This window comes from Macrotis lagotis, chromosome 1 (genome assembly GCF_037893015.1).
Source record: "Macrotis lagotis isolate mMagLag1 chromosome 1, bilby.v1.9.chrom.fasta, whole genome shotgun sequence".
Lineage (NCBI taxonomy): Eukaryota > Metazoa > Chordata > Mammalia > Peramelemorphia > Peramelidae > Macrotis > Macrotis lagotis.
The window spans coordinates 920,743,023-920,767,666 of record NC_133658.1 but is presented as its reverse complement, the minus strand read 5'-3'; the positions used below and the strand labels follow the sequence as shown (position 1 = coordinate 920,767,666).

Genomic DNA, 24,644 nt, shown 5'->3' with positions numbered 1-24,644 from the left:
TATGGAATTCTCAGAGGAATGCATATTGTAATGTTCTCTTTCATTCAGATCAATGCTGACTTTTCTGTTAATAAAAGGCATACTACAGATAACCGTATAATTATTTGAAGTTGCTACCTGCACCTGAAAATTTAGAACACACTCCATATTCTCTATAAACACCTTCATAGACTGATTAGTCCCATTTAACCCTAAAAATATATTCCATCTACAATTTTGTTAACCTGGGTCAATAATTCACTTTCAATAACTTCATTCATCATAGGGAAGTAACTTAAAATATACACCAGCTGGAATGATTTTAGAATGTATAACTTCTATGCTATATGGGACAAGAGAATAGGATTGAGACCGGGAAGGTGTTATTGCCTTGGGATCATAAAACCCTTTTGAGGATGAGGGGGCAGTCTCACAGAGGTACCCTTTCATGTATAGAGCCTTGGGCTATCACAGAGAAGCAAGTATGCTATGGATGGTTACATTATAAGGAAAGTAAAAAACACAGAAGCCTCACAGAACACCTTCTCCCAAAAAACAAGATGAATATTCACTTGAAAATGATGAAGAGTTTTCCAGTGTACTGCAAACTCACAACAAATTAGAAAGGATATAGCACAGAAAATAACTTTATAGACTTACAGTCAAGATTGAAAGAATATGTAGCAATGATTAAATGATCATTGCATTGTCTTCGATCGTAGTATGACCTCATTTGAAACTTGGTATACTACAATTTTGAAAAACCATCGATATTTTATAAATGATTCAAGTCAGAATTAGTAGGATGGTAAAGGTATTCCTTCGATTTAGCTGAAGCCATTCAAATTACTTGATCTAAACAACAGAAAACATACACAGTATGAACTTACTCTGTTCAAATAAGTAAAGAAATGTTATTGGGGAGACAGAAGGGATTTGTTCTCAATATATCAAAAAATAGAATGAGAACATTGGATAAAATTTCAAAAGTTATATTTTAGCCAAAGACAAAGACTAAGAGCAAATTCAGAGTGAAATAGTTTGCCTAAGAAAGCTAAGGGTTTTTCTTTCCATGGAACTAATCAAGAAAAATTAAGATACATACTGGCAAGGTATGTTTTTCTGCTTAGACTTGTTGTAAGATTTAGTTTGCTCATTATGTCCCATACTATCCCTTCTATTTCTATATTATTTTATGAATTCCAAAATTCTTCTAGTCAGACCACAAAACATTTGTCTCTCTCTGCTATTATTTGCAGGAACACTACTTCCATGTTCATGGTATGTCTCTTTTTAATCCTTTTGCTCTCTCGTCTTTGATGCTGAAAGTAAATCTGAGATAGCATTTCATGGACTTTCAGAAAAAGAAGCAAGCTAAGGGAATATTAGTCCAAATCGGTATTCATGCATTGAGTTGGAATGTAGAAAGTGTGGTTTTCCAATTTCACAAAGATAATGTTTGGGAGAGACAGGAACAAGAAGTAGAAATCCTGTCAGTCAAATGAATATTAGAGTTTCTCCATTTGATACCAGAAGATCAAGGGATTTTCATCTAATGTTCTTCTCATTTCCCTTTCCTAGCAGAAAAGCCAGTCCCATGGTACCAGAAAACCAAACACAATTCACTCAATTCATCCTCCTGCTATTTTCTGAGAGACCAAATCAGGAAGCACCCCTCTTTGTGCTGTTCATAGCATGTATTTGGTCACAATGATTGGAAACCTGCTCATCATGTTGGCAATTAGCTCTGACTCTCATCTCCACATGCCTATGTACTTCTTAATCTCCACCTTGTCCTTTGTTGATACCTGTTTGGTGACCACCACTGTCCCAAGGATGTTGGTGAGCTTCAGGACACAAAACAAGGCTATCTCCTAGGTTGACTGTCTTACCCAGGTGTTTTTCTTCATACTTTTTCTTGGCATAGATAATTTCCTCCTCGCTTCAATGGCTTATGACTGTTTTGTGGCTATATGTCACCCTCTACACTATGCAGTAATGATGAGCTCTTGGTTTTGTGGCTTGCTAGTGATACTGTCCTGGACAATGGCATTTCTAGTTGCCATTCTTTTCAGTTTGCTGGTAACACTTCTCTTCTTTTGTACAAACAATAAGATTCAGCACTACTTTTGTGATCTTCCTGATATTATGAAGCTTTCTTGTTCTGAAGCTCTATCAATTATATCTTGATGTATTTGGTTTCTGGACTGCTGGGTGTTATCCCTGTCATGGGGATCCTTTTCTCTTATATTCAGATTTGTTCTTCCATTATAAAAATCCCATCCACTCAGGGTAAGTATAAAGCGTTTTCTACCTGTGGATCTCATCTGTATGTTGTGTCTTTATTTTACGGTACAGTGCTTGGGGTATATTTGACTTCTGCACTTACCAGCCCTTCCTGGAAGAGCACGGTTGTTTCAGCTATATATGCTGTGTTCACTCCCATGTTGAACCCTTTTATCTATACACTGAGAAATAAGGAGTTAAAAGCTGGCCTTTGGAGAATCATTAGCAGAAAAACTTCTTCTCATTGATGGGGTGATTCCTACTATTTACAATAAGAAACAGGTACTTCTGGGAGAGATATTAGGAGGCTAAATTTTTGGACCCCTCAATGTACTCTCACCGTAAATCAATCCTTCCATTTCTTAGCTATTGTCATTTTCTCAGACTATCCCTCGGACCAAGAATCCTCTATTTAGCTGCAGCTATTTTTTTGTTTCTTTTAATTCTCAAATATAAAGAAATTTCATGTGTACTGGAAGCATTTTACAAATTCTCTTATTTCTAGTCTCTTCATTGCCTTAACTTTTTTTACTAATGATGTAAATTCCAAATATATAAATATGTTTTCATGCTTCTATGTATTGTATGCATATATATCTAAATATGAATTTGCTTCCATATAATTTCTCCAAGGAGATTGTAAGCACCTTGATATCTCATGCATTTTTTTTTTTACACCCTCAATGCGGATATCCAAAATTTAGGAGAGTTTCCGTTTTGTAGAAGATGCTTAATCAATGTTGATTAATAAAGTTCAGTTTTCCTTTCTTACTGGTTAGCTCTTTTTCAATCTTTGATTAGTGTTTAAATAATAATTTCATCTGGTTCAATGCTTTCTAGTCACACAAAAAATTGGATATCAAAATAGCAATTGAAATTAAGAGAAAAAAACAGAATTTAGGTCTCAATATGACACTTAAAGCCTGTGTGCCTTTCACCCAGTGATTTACTATCTTTATTCCTCAATTTCATGATTGGTGTACTGTGAAATGAAAGATCTGTCCTTATTAGTGGCATTTTTTACCACTCTATATGAAGTCAAATATTTTAAATGAATGTATCTTCACTACTGTGAAATATTTTATGACTGCACTAAGGAAAGAAATATTAGATAAAAATTACTGTGCCCTTTCATCATTGGGTGCCTATATATTAATTCTTTAATGTTTTATAAATCATCATTTTGACTTATTATGATTAAAAAAAAATCTACACATTTGGGCAAAGTCTCTCCTGATATTCCTCTTTATTATTGGTTTTATAAATAACGACTTTTTAGTTGTGTTGGCCCTGCAAAAATGGAAATTCTGATAATATAGTCTTTGAAAACTATGTGCATCTTCTTTTGATGATGAGAAATAAATAGATACATATGTTTAAATTCTAATTGTTTTTTTCTTATCATATTGTAATCATTACCCTCATACATGGGTCTGACCATTTCAGGACTGTTTCTAAGATGCTGCACTGACTCCATTTTATACATAGAATGAGATTTTATCTTCTCAGCCCTTTAAAAATTACTTCATAATCTAAGTCAAAATTATATTTCTGGTCTTGTTTCATGAACCTGCCCAACAAACTCTACATTTCACTCAAAACCATCTACTGATATTCTCAGAGATATGAGAAGTCTTTTTCCTAAGCATAGAACAGAGGGAAGCCCATATACTTCATTTTATATCATCAGTTCTAAGAGGCTTTTCTTACTGAGTTCATCTAATTTCAAAAATTCTTAATTTCCTCAATTATTGCTCTTATCCCCCATCACACACAATTAACTGCAGAATATTTACTTATCTGTGTTCAATACATCTTGAATTTACTCTGGTCCCATGGAATTTAAAGTCATAGAGTAGAAAAATCTTCTCACACTAGTTTATATATTCAGAGCACTTAACACAGTATCTGGGACAATGAAGGTAGTTATTTAAGGAATGTTCCATTTTTGAATATTAATCGAATAATCAATAATGCTCTTTAGCTATAAAATGCCCATGAAGTTAATTGAGCATTTGTGTTTTGCTTGATACAGAGAAATTGCAGCCCCCAAATTGTCCATTTTCACCATTTGAATGACTGCTTTATTTCTGAGAACTGTCTTCATTAGACTGAATAAAAAAGTACTTGCTTTATTGTCTATTCATTGATATTAATATATCCCTCATGGTATATATAGTAAAAGCAAAAATTAGGGGGAGGGTGTGACTATATATCTGTCTAGAAAAGTTTATCAGCATGAAAATTGGCACAAAGCTGGAACAATAACTATTAAAACACTTAGAATTTCACAGATTTACTCAAGAAAGAATAAAAATAATTTCTTCAGATGTCAGTTCAAAACTGAAAAACTATTGGTGACCTGCAAGATCAATGGGAGGTAGTAATTCAAAAAGATAAATTTGATCTCCAGTGTTTCCATGATAATTGGTAGGATAAAATCCATTACTAAAATATGCTCCTATAAATGATGGCCAGAATAAAAAGAAGCTGGATTTGTAAAATAGTATTGTAATATTTTTTCATGTAAAATAATATTCTATTAAAACATCCATGTACCAGAATAAAGGTGCATGGTAGAGCAAAGGATGGAGCTATGATATAGAAAAAGCTAGAAATTTCTTTATCAAATCTCTAAATAAATTGTAGAATGGCAAAACTCTCAAAAGAATATATAGGAAAATTTTCCCACCAGGTCTAGCTCAAATGGAGAAGGTATATGCTCAGCCATGCAACTCTTTAGTGGAAGGACTGGATGTACAAAATGGTGAGAGGAATGACCTGGAGAGATCTGTAGGAGGCATCTTCATTGCGAGGCCCAGGTGTCCTGTGTCAGCAGAACAATAGCAAAGTAGGCCAGTTGGGAATACTCAAACACAGGTACCTCAGAACCCTGTTCATTTGGCATGATTGACCTGGATAGCCCAACACTATGAGCAAGCCTATATAGTTATTAATGTGGAAAATCTGGGAGTGAATAATATGTCCTTCAAAATAAGCAGCTTGGAAATGTGCTCAGAGAAGGAAAATAATAATGAATAAGCAAATTGAGAGAGAACTATAGACATCAACCTGTAGATAAGAACAGGTAGGGCCTCATCTTAGAAAAAGATGGCAGAAAAAACGTATTGCATGTCATTCTTCAGTGGAGAGTATTACATGGTCTTCAGTGCAAGAAGTAAAAGAGGAATTCAGCATCAAGCAAAATGAAGCTTAAAATTTGAAAGCAAGAATAAATACTTTGAAAATGCTATTGGTCAAACATAAAATAGAATTTATCTAATTTACAAGGACATATATCTAAAAGCTAAGGTAAGAAAATAATTCCTTGAATAGACTGGTACAGAGGAGACTCATGCAAATGAAAATACCTCCTTGGGGGGGATATCTGACCTGAAAAACAGATCCAGGATAGAAAATTTAAAAAATTTTGCACTATCTGAATGCTAGGATTTCTGCTCTGAAATGCTAGAAGCAAAGAGTAAAATAATCATTGAAAAGATTCCCTAATTAGTTCCTGAAATGTATCCCAAAATGAAAATGCTAAGGAATATTATACCCATATTTGAGAACTATCAGATGAAGGAGAAAATCCTTCAGGCTGCCAGAAAGAAGCAGTTCAAAGAACAAGTAGGCAGGATTTCCCAGGACTTGGCAGAATCATCATTAAAAGAATCAATGAACTGTACCCATCAATTGGGGAATGGCCAAACAAGCTATGGTACATAAATATTATTGTTCAGTAAGAAACCAGCAAAGGTAGCACTGTAGGAAAGCATGAAATGACTTATGGGATCTGATGCTAAGTGAAGGGAGGAGAACCAAGAAAACAATTTACTCTTAACAACAAAACTGAGAGATGAGCAATCTTAATGGATGCAGCTCCTCTCAGCAATTCAGAGAATTAGGATAAACATATTTTGTTGGCTATAGACAATGGTATCCACAAGCAGAAGAAGAGAAACAAAATGTATACACACGCGCACACACACATACACACACACAAACACACACACAGACAAACACACAGACATACAAAGACAATCCAAAATATTTATGCGTACAATTTCAAGCTGAATGCTTGTCCTTGAGGGGAGGGTGGTGGGAAGGGAGGGTGGAAGGAAATTTTGTAATTTAATGATGTATATGTCCATATGGATGAAAATAAATTAATTAAAATACTTTGAAGGACCTGAAATATGATATTCTGGAGCATAAAAGAACTTAGATTACAACCAAGAATCAAATGCCAAGCAAAACTAAGCATGCTCTTTGAGGTGAAAAGATGGAAAGGTAATGAAATAGGTGACTTTCATGCAGTCATCCCAAGGCTATCAGAGGGGATTCTGAGCAGCACAGGTTTAACAAATACAAGAAAATATATCCTATTCACTAAGGAGCTTTGTGTAATTAAAGAAGAAAATAAAAACAAACACAAGCCCTCCCCAGAACATCTTCTCCCATAGACAGTACTATTATTCTTAAGAAATGCAAAATCAATTTGAGTCAGTAGGGTATGACACACAAAACAACCTAAAGGAAACTAACTACATTCCAAAAAGAGGAAGCTGATCATCCTAAAGCAAACGATAAATTTGTGAAATTTTATCTTTAGTTCTGTGTACCCCAATGTAGAAAGGACATAGATAATCTAGAGAGGATGCAAGCAGAGTATCTATGATAGTGAAGGGTGAAGGAATTAATGTTTCTTAACCAATAGGAGAGAAAATACATATAATATGGGGTTAGCTGTCTTCATATATTTGAAGAAATATGAGGGGCCAACTAGGAGGCACGGTAGATATTTCAAAGGCCATGGAGTCAGGAGGAGCTGGGTTCAAGTGCAGCTTCAGACACTTGTTAATTATATAGACATATGACTTTGGAAAAGTCACTTAATCACTCCCTCCCATTGCCTGACAAAAAAAATGAAAGCAAAACATGAGAGAAGAGGGAAATTTGCTGCAATTCCTGAAAGAATAGAATGAAAATACTGAATAGAAATTGAAAACAAGGAGATTTTTTATACTTTACTTTTCTAAATATATTAAATGAAAGTTTTTTCGACTCTACAATCCAATTTCTTCCTTCTCAACCATCTCTTTTTACACATATCTTGCACATCTCCAACAATTTTCTCACAATGGCAGGAAATCCATCTGCCAAGAAATCCATTACTTTTACAGGCTGTGGCTTCCAAATCTTCCCCTCTCTCATCTTTGTCGGTATTGAATATCCTCTTCTTTCTCTCATGTCCTATGATTGCTAAGTAGTCATTTGCTGTCCAGTCATTATCCAATGCTCATGAACCATCAAATCAGTGTCCATGTGGTTGCTGGAAGCTGACTTTGGGTATTCATAAATTCTACAATTCACAAAACCTATACATTGAAATTCCCTTTCTGTGCAAGAATTAATGACTACTTTTTCTGTGAAATTACAGCCTTAATGAAACTTTCCTGTGTTGACACATCACAGTATGAAGGAGAAGTATATTTGCTGTCTTATTCCTACTACTTCCTTTCTGCATCATTCTTGCGTCTTATAGATGAGATTCTCTGAAATGTGTTTCACATTAAATCCATGGAGACCCAGAAAATTTCTCCACTTGTTCCTCCCACCTGGTTGTGGTTATCATATACTATTGTCCATCTATCTTTCCATATATGAAACCAAGGTCCAATCATACTCCAGGTCAGGACAAGTTCTTATCCACCACATATACCATTCTCATTCCCAAGCTCAATCCTATCATCTACAGTCTCAGAAATAAAGAAGTCTTATGTGCCCTGAAGAAGGTGTTGGAAAGGTACTTATGCAAAGAAATTCATAAGTATTTAAAATTAGATTCAGTGCCTCTGGTGGCCAATTACAAATGTGCAGAAATTATTCTAAAACATTCAAGCCTTTTTGGGGAATGACAACAAAATTAAAGCTTCTGCCTGCCTTTAAATACAGAAGAAAATAAAGGGAACCAACCAGCATATTTTTCTCTAACAAAATTCTATTGTGTATTATATTTATTTTATTAAATTTATGCCATGAATTCTGGGTTAATTTATACCAAGAATGATGCCATTTATTGGCAGTTCAGTTCCTTCATTAAACAGCAATGTCATATATAGCGGAGTAATTTCCACTGAATAAATGTTCATAAGATGGATAGGTTACTTCTTAGGAAAGGCAGGATGACATGGTATAATCCACCCATCATGTCTAGTTGTCATAATATGATCACTTGTTTGAACTGGTGATATAAAAGTAAATTGTAATTTTCATGTATTATACTCATCTCTTCTACAAGGGGCTTGATCACCAAGAAAAGATTAAAGAAGAGTGGAGGCCCTCTAGCTAATGTTCACTGGTAGCAGAAGTGACCCTGCCATTGGCTGTTCAAAGCTCTAAAATCAATCATTTATAGTGATAAGAATTTAATCAAGGGTCCTCACTCATTAAATCAGCTTTCACAGATTTGGTATTATTGCTTGATTAAAGCGTTCAAATCTCTATTTATATAGTACACAACCTCCTACACAGCATACAGAAAACAATTCATAGGAAAAAAGGTATCTCGTAAATATTTTAAAATCTATCCAATACCTTAAAGCACTCTAAATACCTCTAAATATAAACACATACGTGTTTTTCTATACTCTTTTCTATAGTTCTTCTCTCCTCATCATTGTCCCTGATGTCATAGACTTGGTGAAGAACAAAAAAAATACATCAATAACTGATGAAAAGGTTTACAAATGTATTGAATGTGGGAAAGTATATATTTATAGTTCAAATCTTCTCCCATGACAGAAGATTCTCATTGAAGAGAAGCCTTATAGATACACAAATATGTAAGAACCTTTAATCAAATATCAAACCTTATGAATTGTCAGAGGATTCACTTTAGATAAAAGTCTTATACATACAATTAACTTGGAAAAACCTTCAGGTAAACTCAAATAACCATGCATCAAATAGTTTATACATGCAATGAATATGGAAAATGATTATTCAAAGCTAAAAATCCAATTAAAAAAACCAAAGGATACACACTAGACAAAAGACATATAATTATAATAAATATAGAAAAGCCTTCATTCAAAACCCAAACATGCAAACACATCAGGTTGTTCAGAAATTGACAAAATATATCTGATTGTATGAGTGAAAGTCTTAAATCTCAACTCAACCTTCATTATCAAACAGAGATTTCAAATTTGCCAGAGTAGAATTAATAAGAAAACTATGGCAAACACTTCTCCCAACACCAATGCTGAATTTCCACCAGTCAATACAAAGAAAAATTACAAAACAATTATTTGAGTATAATGCAAATTTACAAAGAAGTATTTCATTTGAACCCCAAGGGAGAGGTGAATAAATCTGTCAATCTTTGGAGGAGATAAAATCTAAGTTATTAGAGTGTTGCTTATATACTCAAATTCATTTCCACTTAATATTTGGTTTTCCTAATTTATATTTTTCCCCTTTAAAAGATCTTCACTCTTGTGTGGGAAGATTCTTCGAGGTAAAAAGGATACAAGAGAAATTTGAGCAATGTCAATACAACATATATCTCCATATTTTCTATGCCTACATATATCTGAAAGATGTTTTTTCCCTTGCCTTCTCAGTGGATTTGAGGGTAAAGAAGAGAGGGAGACACAGAAGGGGAAATGAATATTAAAAGCAATAGACTTGAGTAAAATTTGAATTAAAAAAACTAAAATGCACTAAACATTAGAAAACTTTTATAACAATTCAAAATTTAAAACACAAGAAGGAAAATATTGGAGGGAACATAGAAATATAGCAAGAATCAGAAATCTTTTTTACTAACTGTAAAAAACATTCAAGAAATTGTACTGAACTTTAAAAATAACCCCTAGTGACATCAATGAGTGACATCAGTGCAGCCTATATGTATTATTTCCATTAAAAAATAATTTTCTGGGAAGAATATAGGGAAGGATGAAGTTACTTTGATTTTTGAACTTGGCTATAATTCTAGACTTTTAATTAAAATCTACAAATCATTTATTCAGGATCCATTTTTTCTGTTAATAATAAATTTTATTTGTCATCTGATATTTTAAATAAAAAATTATAGAACACCCAAGAAAAACACATCAAGAAAAATCTGAATATAATAATAAAAAAATACCTGAGACAATATGCAGACATTCACATATTAGAAATTAAATACCAATGAAAATAAGGATTAAATCACCTGTTGGGGAAAAATATGCTGAAAAACCCACAATGGTTAATTTAACAGCTCCCTGACAAGCAAAATATTCTTCAATAGAAAAATCTTCAAATAAAGATGAAAGAATGTGTGAAAAATACTTTAACTGTTGCAAAATGCTTTCCAGGTATGATTTATTTTATTTTATTTTATTTATTTTATTTTATTTTATTTTATTTCATTTTTTAGGTTTTTGCAAGGCAAATGGGGTTAAGTGGCTTGCCCAACGCCACACAGGTAGGTAATTATTAAGTGTCTGAGACCGGATTTGAACCCAGGTACTCCTGACTCCAAGGCCGGTGCTTTATCCCTACACCACCTAGCCACCCCATTATGATATTATTTTAAGTTGTCATTATACTCATTTTATAAATCAAAACCAGAAGGCTGGAGAATTTACACTGTACAACAAGTTATAAAAATGAAGAGAAACATTCCTATTCAATGTAGTATTAGAAATGTAAGCTTTAGCAATAAAAGAAGAAAAAGAAATAAAAGAATCAGAATATTCCATGAAGAAGCAAAGCATTCACCCTTTGAAAATGATATGGTGGTATTCTTAGAGAATCCAAGAAAATCATCTAAAAAACTACTTGAATCAATTAACAAATTCAGCAAAGCAGCAGTATATAAAATAAAACCACAGAATTTATCAGCATTTCTACATATGACTAACAAAGCCCAAGAACAAAATGAAGCAAGAGAAATTCCATTTAAAGTAACTGTCAACAGGGTCAGCTAGTTGGTGTAGTGATTAGAGCACTGGCCATGGGGTCAGTAGGACCTGTGTACAAATCTAGTCTCAGATATTTAATAATTACTTAGCTTTGTGACCTTGGGCAAGTCACTTCACTGCAATGCCTTGCAATAAAACAAAACAACAACAACAGCAACAAAATAATGGTAAGCAACATTAAATGCTTGGGAATCTACCGCCCAAAGCAAACCCCAACACTGTATGGACAGGTACAATGCACTTCTCACCCAAGTAAAGGCAGATCTAATGCTAATATAATGAAAATGACAATTCTACCCCAATTAATTTACCTATTCAGAGCCATAGAAATTAAAGATCAAATAATGATTTTATTGATTTGGAAAAAATATAGAACCAAAATTCATCTGGAGCTGTGAAAGGTCAAATTATATTAAGGGAACTTATGGGAAAAAAGTAGGAAATTGGCCTAGTTCTAACAGATCTAAAACTATACTACAAAACAGCAATCAGCAAAACAGGCTGGTATGGGTTAAGACATAGAATAGTTCATAATTGGATAAGGATTGGTTCAAAGGTAACGATAAATGAGTAAAGTAATACAGTGTTTGACAAATCCAAATACATTAATTTCTAGAACAAAAACTCAATTTTTGAAAGAACTTATTAGAAAAACTGGAAAAGAGTATAGCAAAAACTAGCCAAAGTCCCACATCTCACATCCCATACCAAATTTAGGTCAAAAATGGCCAAAGTATAAAATTCAACACCATAGATACATTAATAGACCGAGAAATATTCTATCTTTCAAATCTATGGAAAGTGAGAAATTTATGACCAAGCAAGAAATAGAATATACTCCAAATTTCAAAATAAATGCTTTTAACTCTATTAAATTAAAACGATTTTACATCAGTCAAAATTAATGGTGCCACAATTAGAAGAAAACATAAAACTGACAAAACATCTTCAAAGCCACAGGTTCTGATCAAGGTCTAATTTCTAAAATATATAGAGAATTGTATCAAATTTATAAGATTATAGTTGAACACCAGTTGATAAATACTCACAGAATATGAATAGCCAGTTTTCCAAGGAAGAAATTAAAGTTTTATATAATCATATGAAAAATAGTACCAAATCATTATTGAATAGAGAAATGCAAATTAAAATACCTTTGAGATGTAATTGCACGCTTATCAGCTTGGCTAAGGTGACAAAAAGGGAAAATGATCAATGTTGGAGAAATTGTGAGAGGATTGCAGGTTACATATTTTGCTGGTGGAGTTGAGAAATGATCCAACCATTCATGAATGCAAAATGGAGCTATACAGAAAAAGCATTAAAACTAATCATACCCTGTGAGTCAGCAATTCTAATACTAAGTCTATACCCAGAAGAAATCATAAGAAATGGGGAAAGACCCACATATTTTCAAATATTCATAGCAGTTCTTCTTGTAGTGGAAAAGAAATCGAATTTGAGTGGATGCCCATCCATTGGAGAATGGTTGGATGTTTATGGTATTTGAATATTATAGTTCTATAAGAAAAGATAAATGATTGAATTCTAGATAAGTAAGGAATGAATGACAAGATATGATGTTGAACAAAGGGAGCAGAATAAAGGGAACATTTCACATATTAACAACATTGTGAGTTGATCAGCCTTCATGGATACAATTCCTTCAAGCAGTTCAGAGAGTTAGGGAAAGACTATTAGACTGGCAATTGATAATGTATCCCCATTCAGAGAAAGAAAAAAACAAAAAAATAAAAATCCCTTCAGAATCTGATGGACACAATATTCACTTGTTAACTAAATATCATGTCTGTACTTCTTTACCTTAAATTTAATTCCTCATATAGAAAATGATTCATCTGCCCCATTGTCTAGAATATCTTTTACTAAGATGTAGTTTCCTTTCTCATTTCTTTAAACCAGGACTATTTTGGTTGTTACATGGTATGGAATCAGAGAAGGTAACCCTGTTTGCTTTTCCTTTTCCTTAAGATGATGCATAATTTGACTCCATGCCCTAACAACGTATCTGTGTGTTTTCATCCAACTTAAGTATGCCTCTCTATTAAACAATATAATAATAAGCCAAAAGATAACAAGAATTTCTTTAGATATATACATATCTATCCATCTCTCTATATGTATAAATATATATATATATATATATATATATATATATATATATATATATATAATCCTGAATAAATCTATGTAATGTATGATTTATTGTCAAACATTTTTTGATGCATGCATTGAGAACATTGTAGAAGGCAATATTCAAAACGCAAAATTTCCTAATTAAAACAAACACCATTTCCTTTATACAATACTCTTTAAAAAGAGATCTTGAAATTACTAAAATAATAAAGATGTTTCATCTATAGAAATAAATTTATTTATAGGGTATTAGTAATTGGCATATCAACACCATTAAAATGATATTCCACTGCATTCTTTTAAGTAATTATGTATGCTTTTTGGGTACAACAGACTTTATGTTTCTTTTTAGTTCATAAAATTATAAATTTGAAAGCACCACAAATTTTTCAATTAAATCAATTAGAGAATCTATTCAACAAGTTTCATTAGTTGAGTTTAAACTTAATGCTATCATTAACAAAATATTGATGAATTTTTTTGTTTTTTGGAAGGAAGTGGGATTAAGTGGCTTGCCCAAGATAATATAGCTAGATCTGAGGATATATTTGATATCAAGTCCTAATGACTCAATTCACTGCACCACATGCAGGCTTCAATATTAATATAATTTAAAGGACATTTAAAAGCTATATTAATGAAACAAATGTAATTGGATGAAATTTCATAAGAAAAAATGCTAGGTTTTAGACTAGATCTCAAAAGTAAATTTTTTATGTACAATGTTTACAAGGCAATACATAATATGCTAATAAATGAGGACCAATAAAAGATGTGGAGATAATGATCTGGAGAAAAATATCTAAATGAAAACTAACTTTATCAGCTTGAAATTATCTCATGTGGAAGTCATTAGATTCATTCTATTTGAACCCAAAAAAGAGAGTAAGAATAAAATAAAGTTAATCTATGAAAAGAATGGCTCTGGGTCAGAAGAAGCAAACTTTTCCTTGCAATCTCAAAACTAAAAGATGATGACCAGAGAGAAGGTGATTTCTTTGTGGTAAAGAAAATAGATGATTAATATTAGCCTGAAAAATATCTTAAATCCTTTCTTGCTCAAGGTCCCCAGTGTTTGCTAACTTCTCAGGAATGTTGTACAGTTCTCACTGTAAAGAAATATTCTGCCAATATTTCCTAGCCCATAAGGGACAGGGGCCACTTATTGGAACTATAATTAATATTGAATGGCTAATGAAGAGATTGGGGGATAGTGCTCTTAGGCAATAGAAAATTTAAATATCTTCCTTTCCTCCCAAAGACCATAACTTAGTTTTCTCAGATCAGCAAGGTGTTATATTGGTCCTCCCAACAAACTGAAAAGCTCCACACTTTCTTGGATCCAGAGTTTCTGCCTTCCAGTTGCCTGTCCAAAACTCAGATAGAGTGAATTAAACCTATGTCCTTGGAGATGTTCAGTAAGTGATTGGAGGTGGGAAATGCTGGGAAAGTAGTGAGGAAAAGAGCAGCAGGGGCATAAGGAAAAAGAGGAGTCAGTTGTTGCTCAGAAGTTCAAGGATAATCTCCCACAGCTAACAAACCTCAAATCACAGGAACATCTATGTGAATGATCAAGAACACTTAATTCACTTAAGGGTTTACTTGAAATTTCAGTGTTCATCTGATATCCACGTATGGAAGAAAACCAAAAGAAATAGAATAAACCTTATATTCTGAGTCAGGTTCAAGTTTCATTTTTGCAATTATTTATAATAGTTTCAATGTTATATATGGGGGGACTATGAATCACAAAGTAGAGAATAAAAATCCCTTATTTACTTACTAATGTGCTTTTGAAAATCAAATGAGATCATCATTCCAGAAATTTTAGTAAACTAAAGATCATTTTAATTAGATAAACTATTGATTTTGTCATAATAGAAGAGGTATAAATCTATTCATTTCCAATCTAGTTGCACCAGGTATAAACCAAGGAACTGGATTGATAACACTCAGAAGTACCAATGGAATTCCTAGTAATGTTAGATGGGTTATGTCCCTACTTCCATATGCAGAGTATGCAGATTAAAAAGACCCTTTTTATACAAATTGGAGATATCTATATTACCTGTATATACAGATCTCTGAAAATCACTGAAGGCTGGGTTTTTGATTGAAGTATGAGCTATTACTGCAATGCTTAAGCATATTCCTCAGATTTACTTAATAACTCATGGGCACTTATTTCATTGAAAGTCATCATTTCTTAGTATTATCTACCTACTATTCTTAGGAAAGGTCTATTGCTTTTGTCATCTCTTATCCACCTGATTCATTTTGTCTCTTTTTCTTTTCCCTTATTGTATCTCATAGAGCCTCAACTAGATGATATGAAATTCTAGTCCCATTTTCCCCATTCTGTTATATTTTCTTCCCTTTTTTGATCTTTCTTCCCTTCTCATCATCTAATCCTCACTCAATTCCTCTACATTCTTAGACTTTTGCTGAAGGTGCTTATGAAAGAAATAAAAATTAATGAAGCAAAAGTTCCCAGTATTTTTTGAGTTCTACAGTAATTCAGATGAACCAGGTGTTCTGTATCAGGTATTTTAATGGTTTAAACTGCAAACATACTGCAAGTTAGAGATTCATCAATTGTCTATTAATGATTGTATTTATCTGCTCCACAAATGAGGAGACTGTTGAATTTTGGAGAGGAAGGAAAAGAGAGACTGACTCTTATAAAAAACTATGAGGGTTTTAATGAATAGCTAAGAGGGGATATGCATGGGATATGCAGTTTCATGATGTGTGAAGGGTGTTCTAGCTGCCTTCAGGTATTTGAAGGATTGTAATGAAAAGGATTAAATGCATTTTTGCTTGAACTCAGAAAACAAGTGTAAAGGAAATACAAGGAAATTGTAAAAAAATATGTATACATGAATGAAGGAAAAGCTTCCTAATAATTACCGTGTAAGAGCTACATAAGAAGCAATGCAGAAATAACATGAGGTTTAGGAAGAATTTAATGAGGGGTTCTAAGAAAGGAGAAAAAAAGACCTTTAAGAAAAGGACTTTGACAAACTGTGATACTCTTTTGAAACAAGTACAGATTTGATGCTACTTTCACCTGCATATTCTCTGTGGGGAGGGTATATCATGGCTTTTTTTTTTTGTTTTTAGGAGGTATGCATTATATTATACAAACTGTTAGTATTTTGGGAATCAATTGTCTGTCTGATTGAAATTAACTCAAAATCACAAAGGAATCACAAAGATCAGGTCCTGGAGTTAGGAAGACCTAAACTGAAATTCATTTTATGACATATAATAATTACCAAGCTTTGTGACCTTGGACAAGTCAATTAATGCCACTGCCTTGTAAAAACTTAAAAAATATGAATTACTAAAGAAAATGAATATTAGAAAATGATCCTCTAACATGTCATGGGTACATCCTAGAAGTTTGAAGGCAAAATACTTGTAGAACTCTATATACATTATCTCCTGGTGTGAGTTTGGGTTAGCAGAAGAGCCCTAGAGTATATCCTACACATGTGGCAAACAGATGAGAATCCTATTAGAGGATAAGCTAAGTATGAATCAGTACAGACCTCCTTCAGCTTGGACTTGATATTCTCTCTAGGACATTCTTCTCTCTTGTTACCCTTCAATTCTATCATGTCTACTCTGGCTACTTACTAACCCCTCTATCTCAAAGTGAGGAAGAAGCTCTTTTTTTTCTTTAACTCTGCAAGTATGCTCTCTTTTGGGAATTAATGTATCTGTTTTATAATACACATGTCTTGTGCCCCTACTTCTTTTTTCGTAGCTATCTTGAAAAGTTTGAAGTGTTTAGAAGAGAAATGACACTATCTTTTGCAGCCTAGAGAGTACATTGCATAAAAAGACAAATTTAGATTTGTTTCTAGGACACAAAGAAACCAGTAATCTTCTTACACTTAGAGCTTTCCAAAGGTGGAATAGGTACTATTGGGGGTGGTGAGTTCATTGTCATGGTAGATCTTCAAGGAACAGCTGGAAAAGGACTTCTCTTGCATTAAAAAATCTTTCATTGCCAAACTATTCTTTCTGACTCTATCCATTTTAAAGTCTTGAAGAAAGGGCCTGAGAATTGATCATCATCAGACATCATTCCCCCACCATTTTCCTTTCCCCCTTGGTCAGTTTCTTCAGGGAATTCCACATTTTGGACAAGAGATCCACTATGTCATTCTTTAATTTTGTCCTATCTGTACATCTGAATTTCTAGGCTATGTCACCATTGTCTTCAATTGACACCTTCACCTCACTAATCTTTAGAATTTGTATTCCCAGCTCTTAGAAAATTCTGTGTCACATGAAAAACTTTTAATACTTATTGGCTATGTTGCCCGGTTGGAAAAGCACAGTAGGTGCTTTTATTTGATTGGTTCCAGTGCTTATGGAATTCTCAGAGGAATGCATCTTCAGGAAATTCTGTCTCTTTCACTCAGCTCATTTCTAACTTTTCTTCTAATATAAAGAAACTTCCAGATAGTCCTGCATTTATTTAAATTTGTTACCTCTACCTCAGAGTTTTGGACCAGCCTCCATTCTCTTAATAAATGCCTTCATAGCCTGACTAGTCCCATTTAATTGTGCATATATATTCCATTTACAATTTTGTTAACCAGAGCCAATAACTTGCATGAAACAACTTCATGCATCATATGGATGGCATTTAAAACATACTTTCAGTTGGAATGGGTGTAGAATTTCCAAACTCTCTGAAATATGGGACAGGATATTAGGATTGAAAACTGGAAGGTGTTATTTCTTTGAGATCCTAAAACCCTTTTGAGCATGTTGGAGCATCAAACCATGAAAGAGGTAAGTGTTTATATAGAGAGCCTTAGGCTGTCACAGAGTAACATTAGGAAGATTCCCAAATTACAAAATGTTAAGCCTTACTTCCAGCCATGCCGAGTAAATTTATACCTGAACATGTAAAGCACAGAAGCCTCACAGGATACCTTCTCCCAAAGCACAAGCCCAATACTTTTTGAAAATGATAAAGAGGTTTCCAGTGGATTGCCAATTCTGTACAAGATAACAGAGATATGGTAGAGAAAATAACTTTAAAGAAAATGTAATCTGCAATGACAGAAATGTTGCTATTAAAATGGAGATGAACAAGCCATTGTCTTTTATCATAGTCTGACACCATGTGAAATTTTGTGTACTATAATTTAGAAAAAATCATTGAATATTTATAAAGAATGCAAGACATAAGATGTAGCATGGTGAAGGGCCTAATTAGAATCAGCTGAAACAATTCGAATTACTGGATCTTATGCAATATGTACTTACTTCACATATTTAAAAAATGTTATGGGGCAGAGAAAAGAGGTTCATTCTCAATATCTCAAAAAGTAGAATGAGTGTAGTAGTCAGAACTTGAAAAGTCATATTTTAGCCCAACAGGAAAGGTGAGACCAAACCCAAAATGAAATGGGTTACCTAAGAAAGATAAGTTACTTTCCATGGAACTATTCCAAAAAAAGTTAAGATGTTCACTGGCTAGCTATATTTTTCTGCCTAGACTTTTTGTGCAATTAAGTTTTGCTCTAGGTGTCCTATAAGATCCCTGCTATTTCTGTATGATTTTTATAATTTCAGTTAAAGAGTTTAAGACCCAAATAATTCCAGTCAAACTGGATGCCTGTGAGAATATAACTATAATACCCAGGATGTCATTTTTTATCCCTCCGATTTATGGTTTTGATGCTTAAAGTAAATTGGAGGTGGCATTTCATAGACATTCAGAGACAGAGATAAGAAATACAAATGCTTCCTGTCAAAGGAAAATTAGAGTTTCCTCTCTTCGATGTACAAAGATAAATTTATTTTCATCTCATCTTCCTCTTATGTCTCTTTCCCAGTAGAAAAGTCAGCCCCATGGTACAGGAAAACCAGACACAATTCACTGACTTCATTCTCCTGTTATTTTCTGAGGAACCAACTCAGGAAAGTATTCTCTTTGGACTGTTTTTGAGCATGTACTTGGTCACAGTTGTTGGAAATCTGCTCATCATGTTTGCAGTAGGATCTGACTCTCATCTCCACACCCCCATGTACTTCTTACTTTCCAATTTGTCCTTTGTGGATACCTGTGTGGTGACCACCACAGTCCCAAAGATGCTGGCGAGCTTCAGGACATTAAACAAGGCCATCCCCTATGCTGACTGTCTTACCCAGATGTTCTTCTTCGTACTTTTTGCCGGCATAGATCATTTCCTCCTCACTTCAATGGCCTATGACCATTTTGTGGCTATATGTCACCCTCTACACTATGCAGTAATGATGAGCTCTTGCTTCTGTGGCTTGCTAGTGATACTGTCCTGGACAATAGCATTTCTAAATGCCTTTCTTCTCAGTATAATGGTAACACGTCTCTCCTTTTGTATGAACCAGCAGATTCATCACTTCTTTTGTGATCTTCCTGAGATTATGAAGCTTTCTTGTTCTGACACTTTCATCAATTATATCTTGCTCTATTTTACTTCTGGACTGCTGGGTTTTATCCCTGTCATGGCAATCCTTTACTCTTATGTTCAGATTGCCTCTTCAATTATAAAAATCCCATCTACTCAGGGTAAGTATAAAGCCTTTTCTACCTGTGGATCTCACCTCTGTGTTGTTTCATTATTTTATGGCACAATACTTGGAGTTTATATGACCTCTTCATTTACCAACACTTCCTGGAAGAGCACAGTTGTTTCTGCTATATATGCTGTGGTCACCCCCATGTTGAACCCCTTTATCTATACACTAAGAAATAAGGACATAAAAGCTTCCCTTAGTAGATTCATGAGCAAAAAAACCTCTTCTCAGTGATGGGGATGACTCCTGGTATTATGATAAGAAGCAGGTACTTCTGGGAGAATTATTGGGAAGCAAAAATGTTGAACTTCTAAATTTGTTCCCATTTTATATCTATCCTCAATTTAGTCATTAAAGACTCACTAAAATTTAGCCATTAGAGAGTCATTACCTAAAATCCTGGTTTTGTTCCTGACATACAGCCTAATCAATGAATGATGGGATTTTTTTTGACTCTAAAATCAAATACAAAATTCCATTTGACATTCAAATCCGCTCATCTCCCAATTCTTTTCTACTTACCCAATATTATAAAACCCTTCTCCATTCCAAATTATTAGCTCAGTTCTTACTTTCCTGTCAAAGGAAATTTGAGAACCTCCATTTCTTGGATATTGGCATTTTCCAAGACAATTCCTCAGATCTAAAATCCTCCTTCTATTAAGGTACAACTAATGAATTCATTTCTTTCCTTTAAGTCTCAAATAAAAAAAAAAATCATTTATACTTGAAGCATTTTAAAAATATCTCATATCTAGTCCCTTCTTTCTCTTAATTTTTATTACTGTTAAATGTTCCATATATAGTTTGTATTTATGTATGCATGCATACAAGTATGCATGAATGTTCACATAATCTCTTCCAGTAGGTGGTAAGATCCTTGATATCAGTGACTGTTCTTTTTTGTTTAATTTTGTATTCATTAAAATTAAGCAGAGACTGGGGCAGCTAGGTTGCACAGTGGTTACAGCACCAGCCTTGGAGTCAGGAATACCTGGATTCAAATCCGACCTCAGACACTTAATAATTACCTAGCCGTGTGACCTTGGGCAAGCCACTTAACCTCATTGCCTTGAAAAATCTTAAAAAAAAATTAAGCAGAGACCCAGGTACATAGTGAGTCCTTAATAAATGTTGGGTGATGAATCTCAGGCTTTCTCTATTATTGCTTCAATCTGTTCTTATTGACTATAATATCTTCACTTTTTTATTAGTGCTGGGACCATCATTACATCTAGGTCAATACCTCCTATTCACACAAAAATATTTTCAGGTGAAAAAAATCATATAAATCAAGACACAAAAACAAAATTTCATTCTCAATCTCACATTTAAAAGCTGTCCCTTTGACAAAGAGATCTAATATCTTTATTACTCAATTTTATCATTTCTGTACTTGGAAATGGAAGATCTGTCCTTAGTTCCTGCATTTTTTCACTCCTATGAAGGCAAATATTCTCAATGAAAGTAATCTCCTAAATTGTGAAATATTTTATGACCTGACCTATAGTAAGGAAAGAAAAGTTAGTGAAAATTCATTGTGGGATTTCATCATTGGGGGTCTAGTTCATGATTCTTCCAAATTTAATATATCATCACTTTAAATTAATGTGGTTACAGTAGGGGCAAAGTAGTTTAAAGTAGGGCAAAGTCTTTCCTAGTGGGCCTCTTTATCTTTTGCCTTTATAAATAGTCTTTTTAGTTTTGTTAGGCCTGGCAGAACTGAAGTTCTGAATACATAGTCATTGAGAAACTATATGCATTTTCTTTTGATGATGAGACATATGCATTTGTACATATGTTCAACATCCAATTATTTTTGTGATCATTTTGTAATCATTAACCTTATACATAGGTCTTAACCATTTCAAGACTTTTTCTAAGAGGTTTCACTGACTCCATATTATATGTAGAATATTTCATCTTCTCAGTCCTTTAAAAGACTACATAATCTTAGTAAAACATATATTCTTGGTTTTATTTCATGAAACGTCCCAAGAAACTCAGCATTCCAATCAAGACCACCTATATATAATGATACTCTCTGAGACCTTAAAAGTCTTTCTCCTAATCATAGAAAAGAGGGGAGCCCTTTCTTCTCTCTGTATCATCACTTCCAAGACTTAGTCTTACTGAATTAATGTACTAACTTCAATAATTCATAATATCTTCTATTATTATTGTCATTGCCCATTCCCACAAAATTAGCTGCATAATATTTACTTATCTGTATACAATACATCTTGAACTTTCAATGCCCTCATAGAATTTAAAGTCTTAGAGCAGAAAGACTGTATCATACTTGGTTATGTATTTAATGCACTTAACTCAACACCTTGGACAATATAGGCATTTAATGAATGATTGATTTATTAATATGAATTGGTAAATTATTACTATTGTTCATTAAATATAAAATGGCCTTGGAAGTAATTGACCATTTATCATTTGTTTGATTCAGAGAAATTGTGACCCCCAAATTGGCCTTTTTCTCTATTTGACTAACTGCTTTATTTGTGAGAAGTATCTTCATTAAACTGAGTGTAAAACAACTTGTTTTAATGCTTATTCATTGATACTAATATTGCCCTAAAAGAATATATAGGTCAAGCAAAAATTTGGGGGACAGTATGGCAATATATCTTTCCAGAAGAAAATAGATCAGAAAGGAAATTGTCACAACACGGGAACAACAGAAATTCAAACACTCAGAATTTCACAGACTTACTCAAGAAAGAATGAGAATTTCTTCAGATATCAGAACAAAACTGCAAAACTTTTGGTGGCATGCAAGATCAATGGGAGATATTAATTCAAAAAGAGAAATTTGATCTCTAGTGTTTTCATGAATCTTGCTAGGATAAAATCTATGGATAAATATCCTTCTGAAAATGAGAAACAGATTTCTTTTTAAAAAGCAGTATTTGGATAATCATAATATTGGAATATGTTTGTGTATTACAATATCCTGATTAAAAAATCAAGGTTTCAGCATCAAGAAGTAAGGTAGGTAAAAGGGTGGAGCCAGGATGAAGGAGAGAAACCAGAAACTTTCTTTATCAAAAGTATAACTGAGAAGAGCCAAGATGATGCCACAGGAGAAGAGGCTCTCTTAGGTGCTCTCTTTCAAAACTTATAACATAAGGACTCTAAATTTTGAGAGACAGAAACCACAGAGGGATCCAGTGAGGTAATTCTCCAGGCCAAAGGAACATGGAAAGTAGTGGAAAGGCTCAGCAACAAGGGGTTAGAGGGGCTGCCCATCAGAATGAATGAACTTCAGCCTCCTGGAGGCAGCCCCAGAGTACCTGGGAGCAGCAGGGACATTTTCTTGAACTACATGTTGGGGCGCCCCGGGGGATCAGTGGGGGACCTCTGCCAGAGTTAGTGCATGAAGCCTAGTCCTCAGGGCACTCAGTGGGGAGCATGGCCTCTGCAGCCCAGACCCAGGAAACAGAAGAAGACAGGTAAGCTGGAGCCACCGAGCAACTGAGCCTTGGGTAATCAGCCTATATAGAGTAGTAGAGAGACACTTCTGAGGTCTCTCTTCTGTACCTGGAACAGGACTATAAGGCTCTAACTACATTCAGATCCTGATCAAAGTCTAGGCCCCTCATAGAACAGCAGCCCCCCCCCCCCCCAGCCCCGTGGCAGAGGTGGGTGCTTATCACAAACCAGGAGATCAGACATACCTTCACACATACTGAGATCCTTGTAGGGGGTGTCCCAATAAAACTCAAAAGCTCAGGGCACAGGGGAAATGAGAAAACAGAGAAAAAAGAATAACACCATCAAGAAATACATTGTCTATGATCCCAAGAAGGATCCAAATACACAATCTGAAGATGAGGAAGTACAAGGTCCTGCATCTAAAGTCTGGAAGAAAAACAGAAATTAGGTTCAGACTGTGACAGAACTCAAAAAAGATTGAAAACCAAGTGAAGGAGATAGAAGAAAAATTGGGAAAAATGAGAGAGGTGCAGAAAAACGTGAAAAAGAAGTCAACCCCTTAGTCAAGGAGATCCCAAAGAATGCTGAAGAACATAACATGTTAAAAACCAGCAAAGGTCAAATGGCTAAAACAGGCCAAAAATATTTTCAATACGATTTGTAGTTTTTCATGGTTTAAAAACTGTATGAACATAAAACACTCTTAAAGGTCACTAAGTCTGAATACTTCCATATTGTTCTTAGAAATCATCACCAACCAAGGCAGAATTCACTGACCATTTATCTCAAGTTGAACTTAAGCTGTCCTTAACAGAATTTCCATCTATAGAAGAGGTTTTGAATTCTATCTGGGCTCTTTCAACTGACAAAGCACCTGATCCTGATTCAAATCCTACTGAATTCCACCAGGATTGGTGGGGTGTGTCCATTGCTTATCCAAAATTTGACAGTTCTGGCCAAGGTGACAGAGAGTAGACAGCAACTGAGCTGAGGTGTCCTGGGTTCCACTCAGAAATTACATCAAAGGAAACTTTTAACAGAAACCATATAGACAAAATCCATAAATAGAAGCTAGGAGAAGAACAACTACCAAAATGTTCATCTCCTGAGTGAACCAGGGGCAGGGAGCAGAGAGGAGAGAGGTAGTGATGGCAGGGTGAAAGCTAAACTAACTAAAGATCAACTGAGGAGGCGTTGACTGTGGCA

General features: G+C 34.1%; 1 protein-coding gene across 1 annotated transcript; it reads left to right on the top strand.

Annotated features, from left to right (window-relative positions):
* Window positions 1-19,283: 19,283 nt before the first annotated feature.
* Window positions 19,284-20,222, top strand: LOC141492652 (olfactory receptor 7D4-like). The gene has a single exon (XM_074193212.1). It carries the CDS (start codon window positions 19,284-19,286, stop codon window positions 20,220-20,222), a length of 939 nt encoding a protein of 312 aa, XP_074049313.1.
* Window positions 20,223-24,644: the final 4,422 nt, after the last annotated feature.

Excerpts from the sequence above, each read along its gene's own strand:
- LOC141492652 (XM_074193212.1), top strand. The coding sequence starts at position 19,284 with ATGGTACAGGAAAACCAGACACAATTCACTGACTTCATTCTCCTGTTA.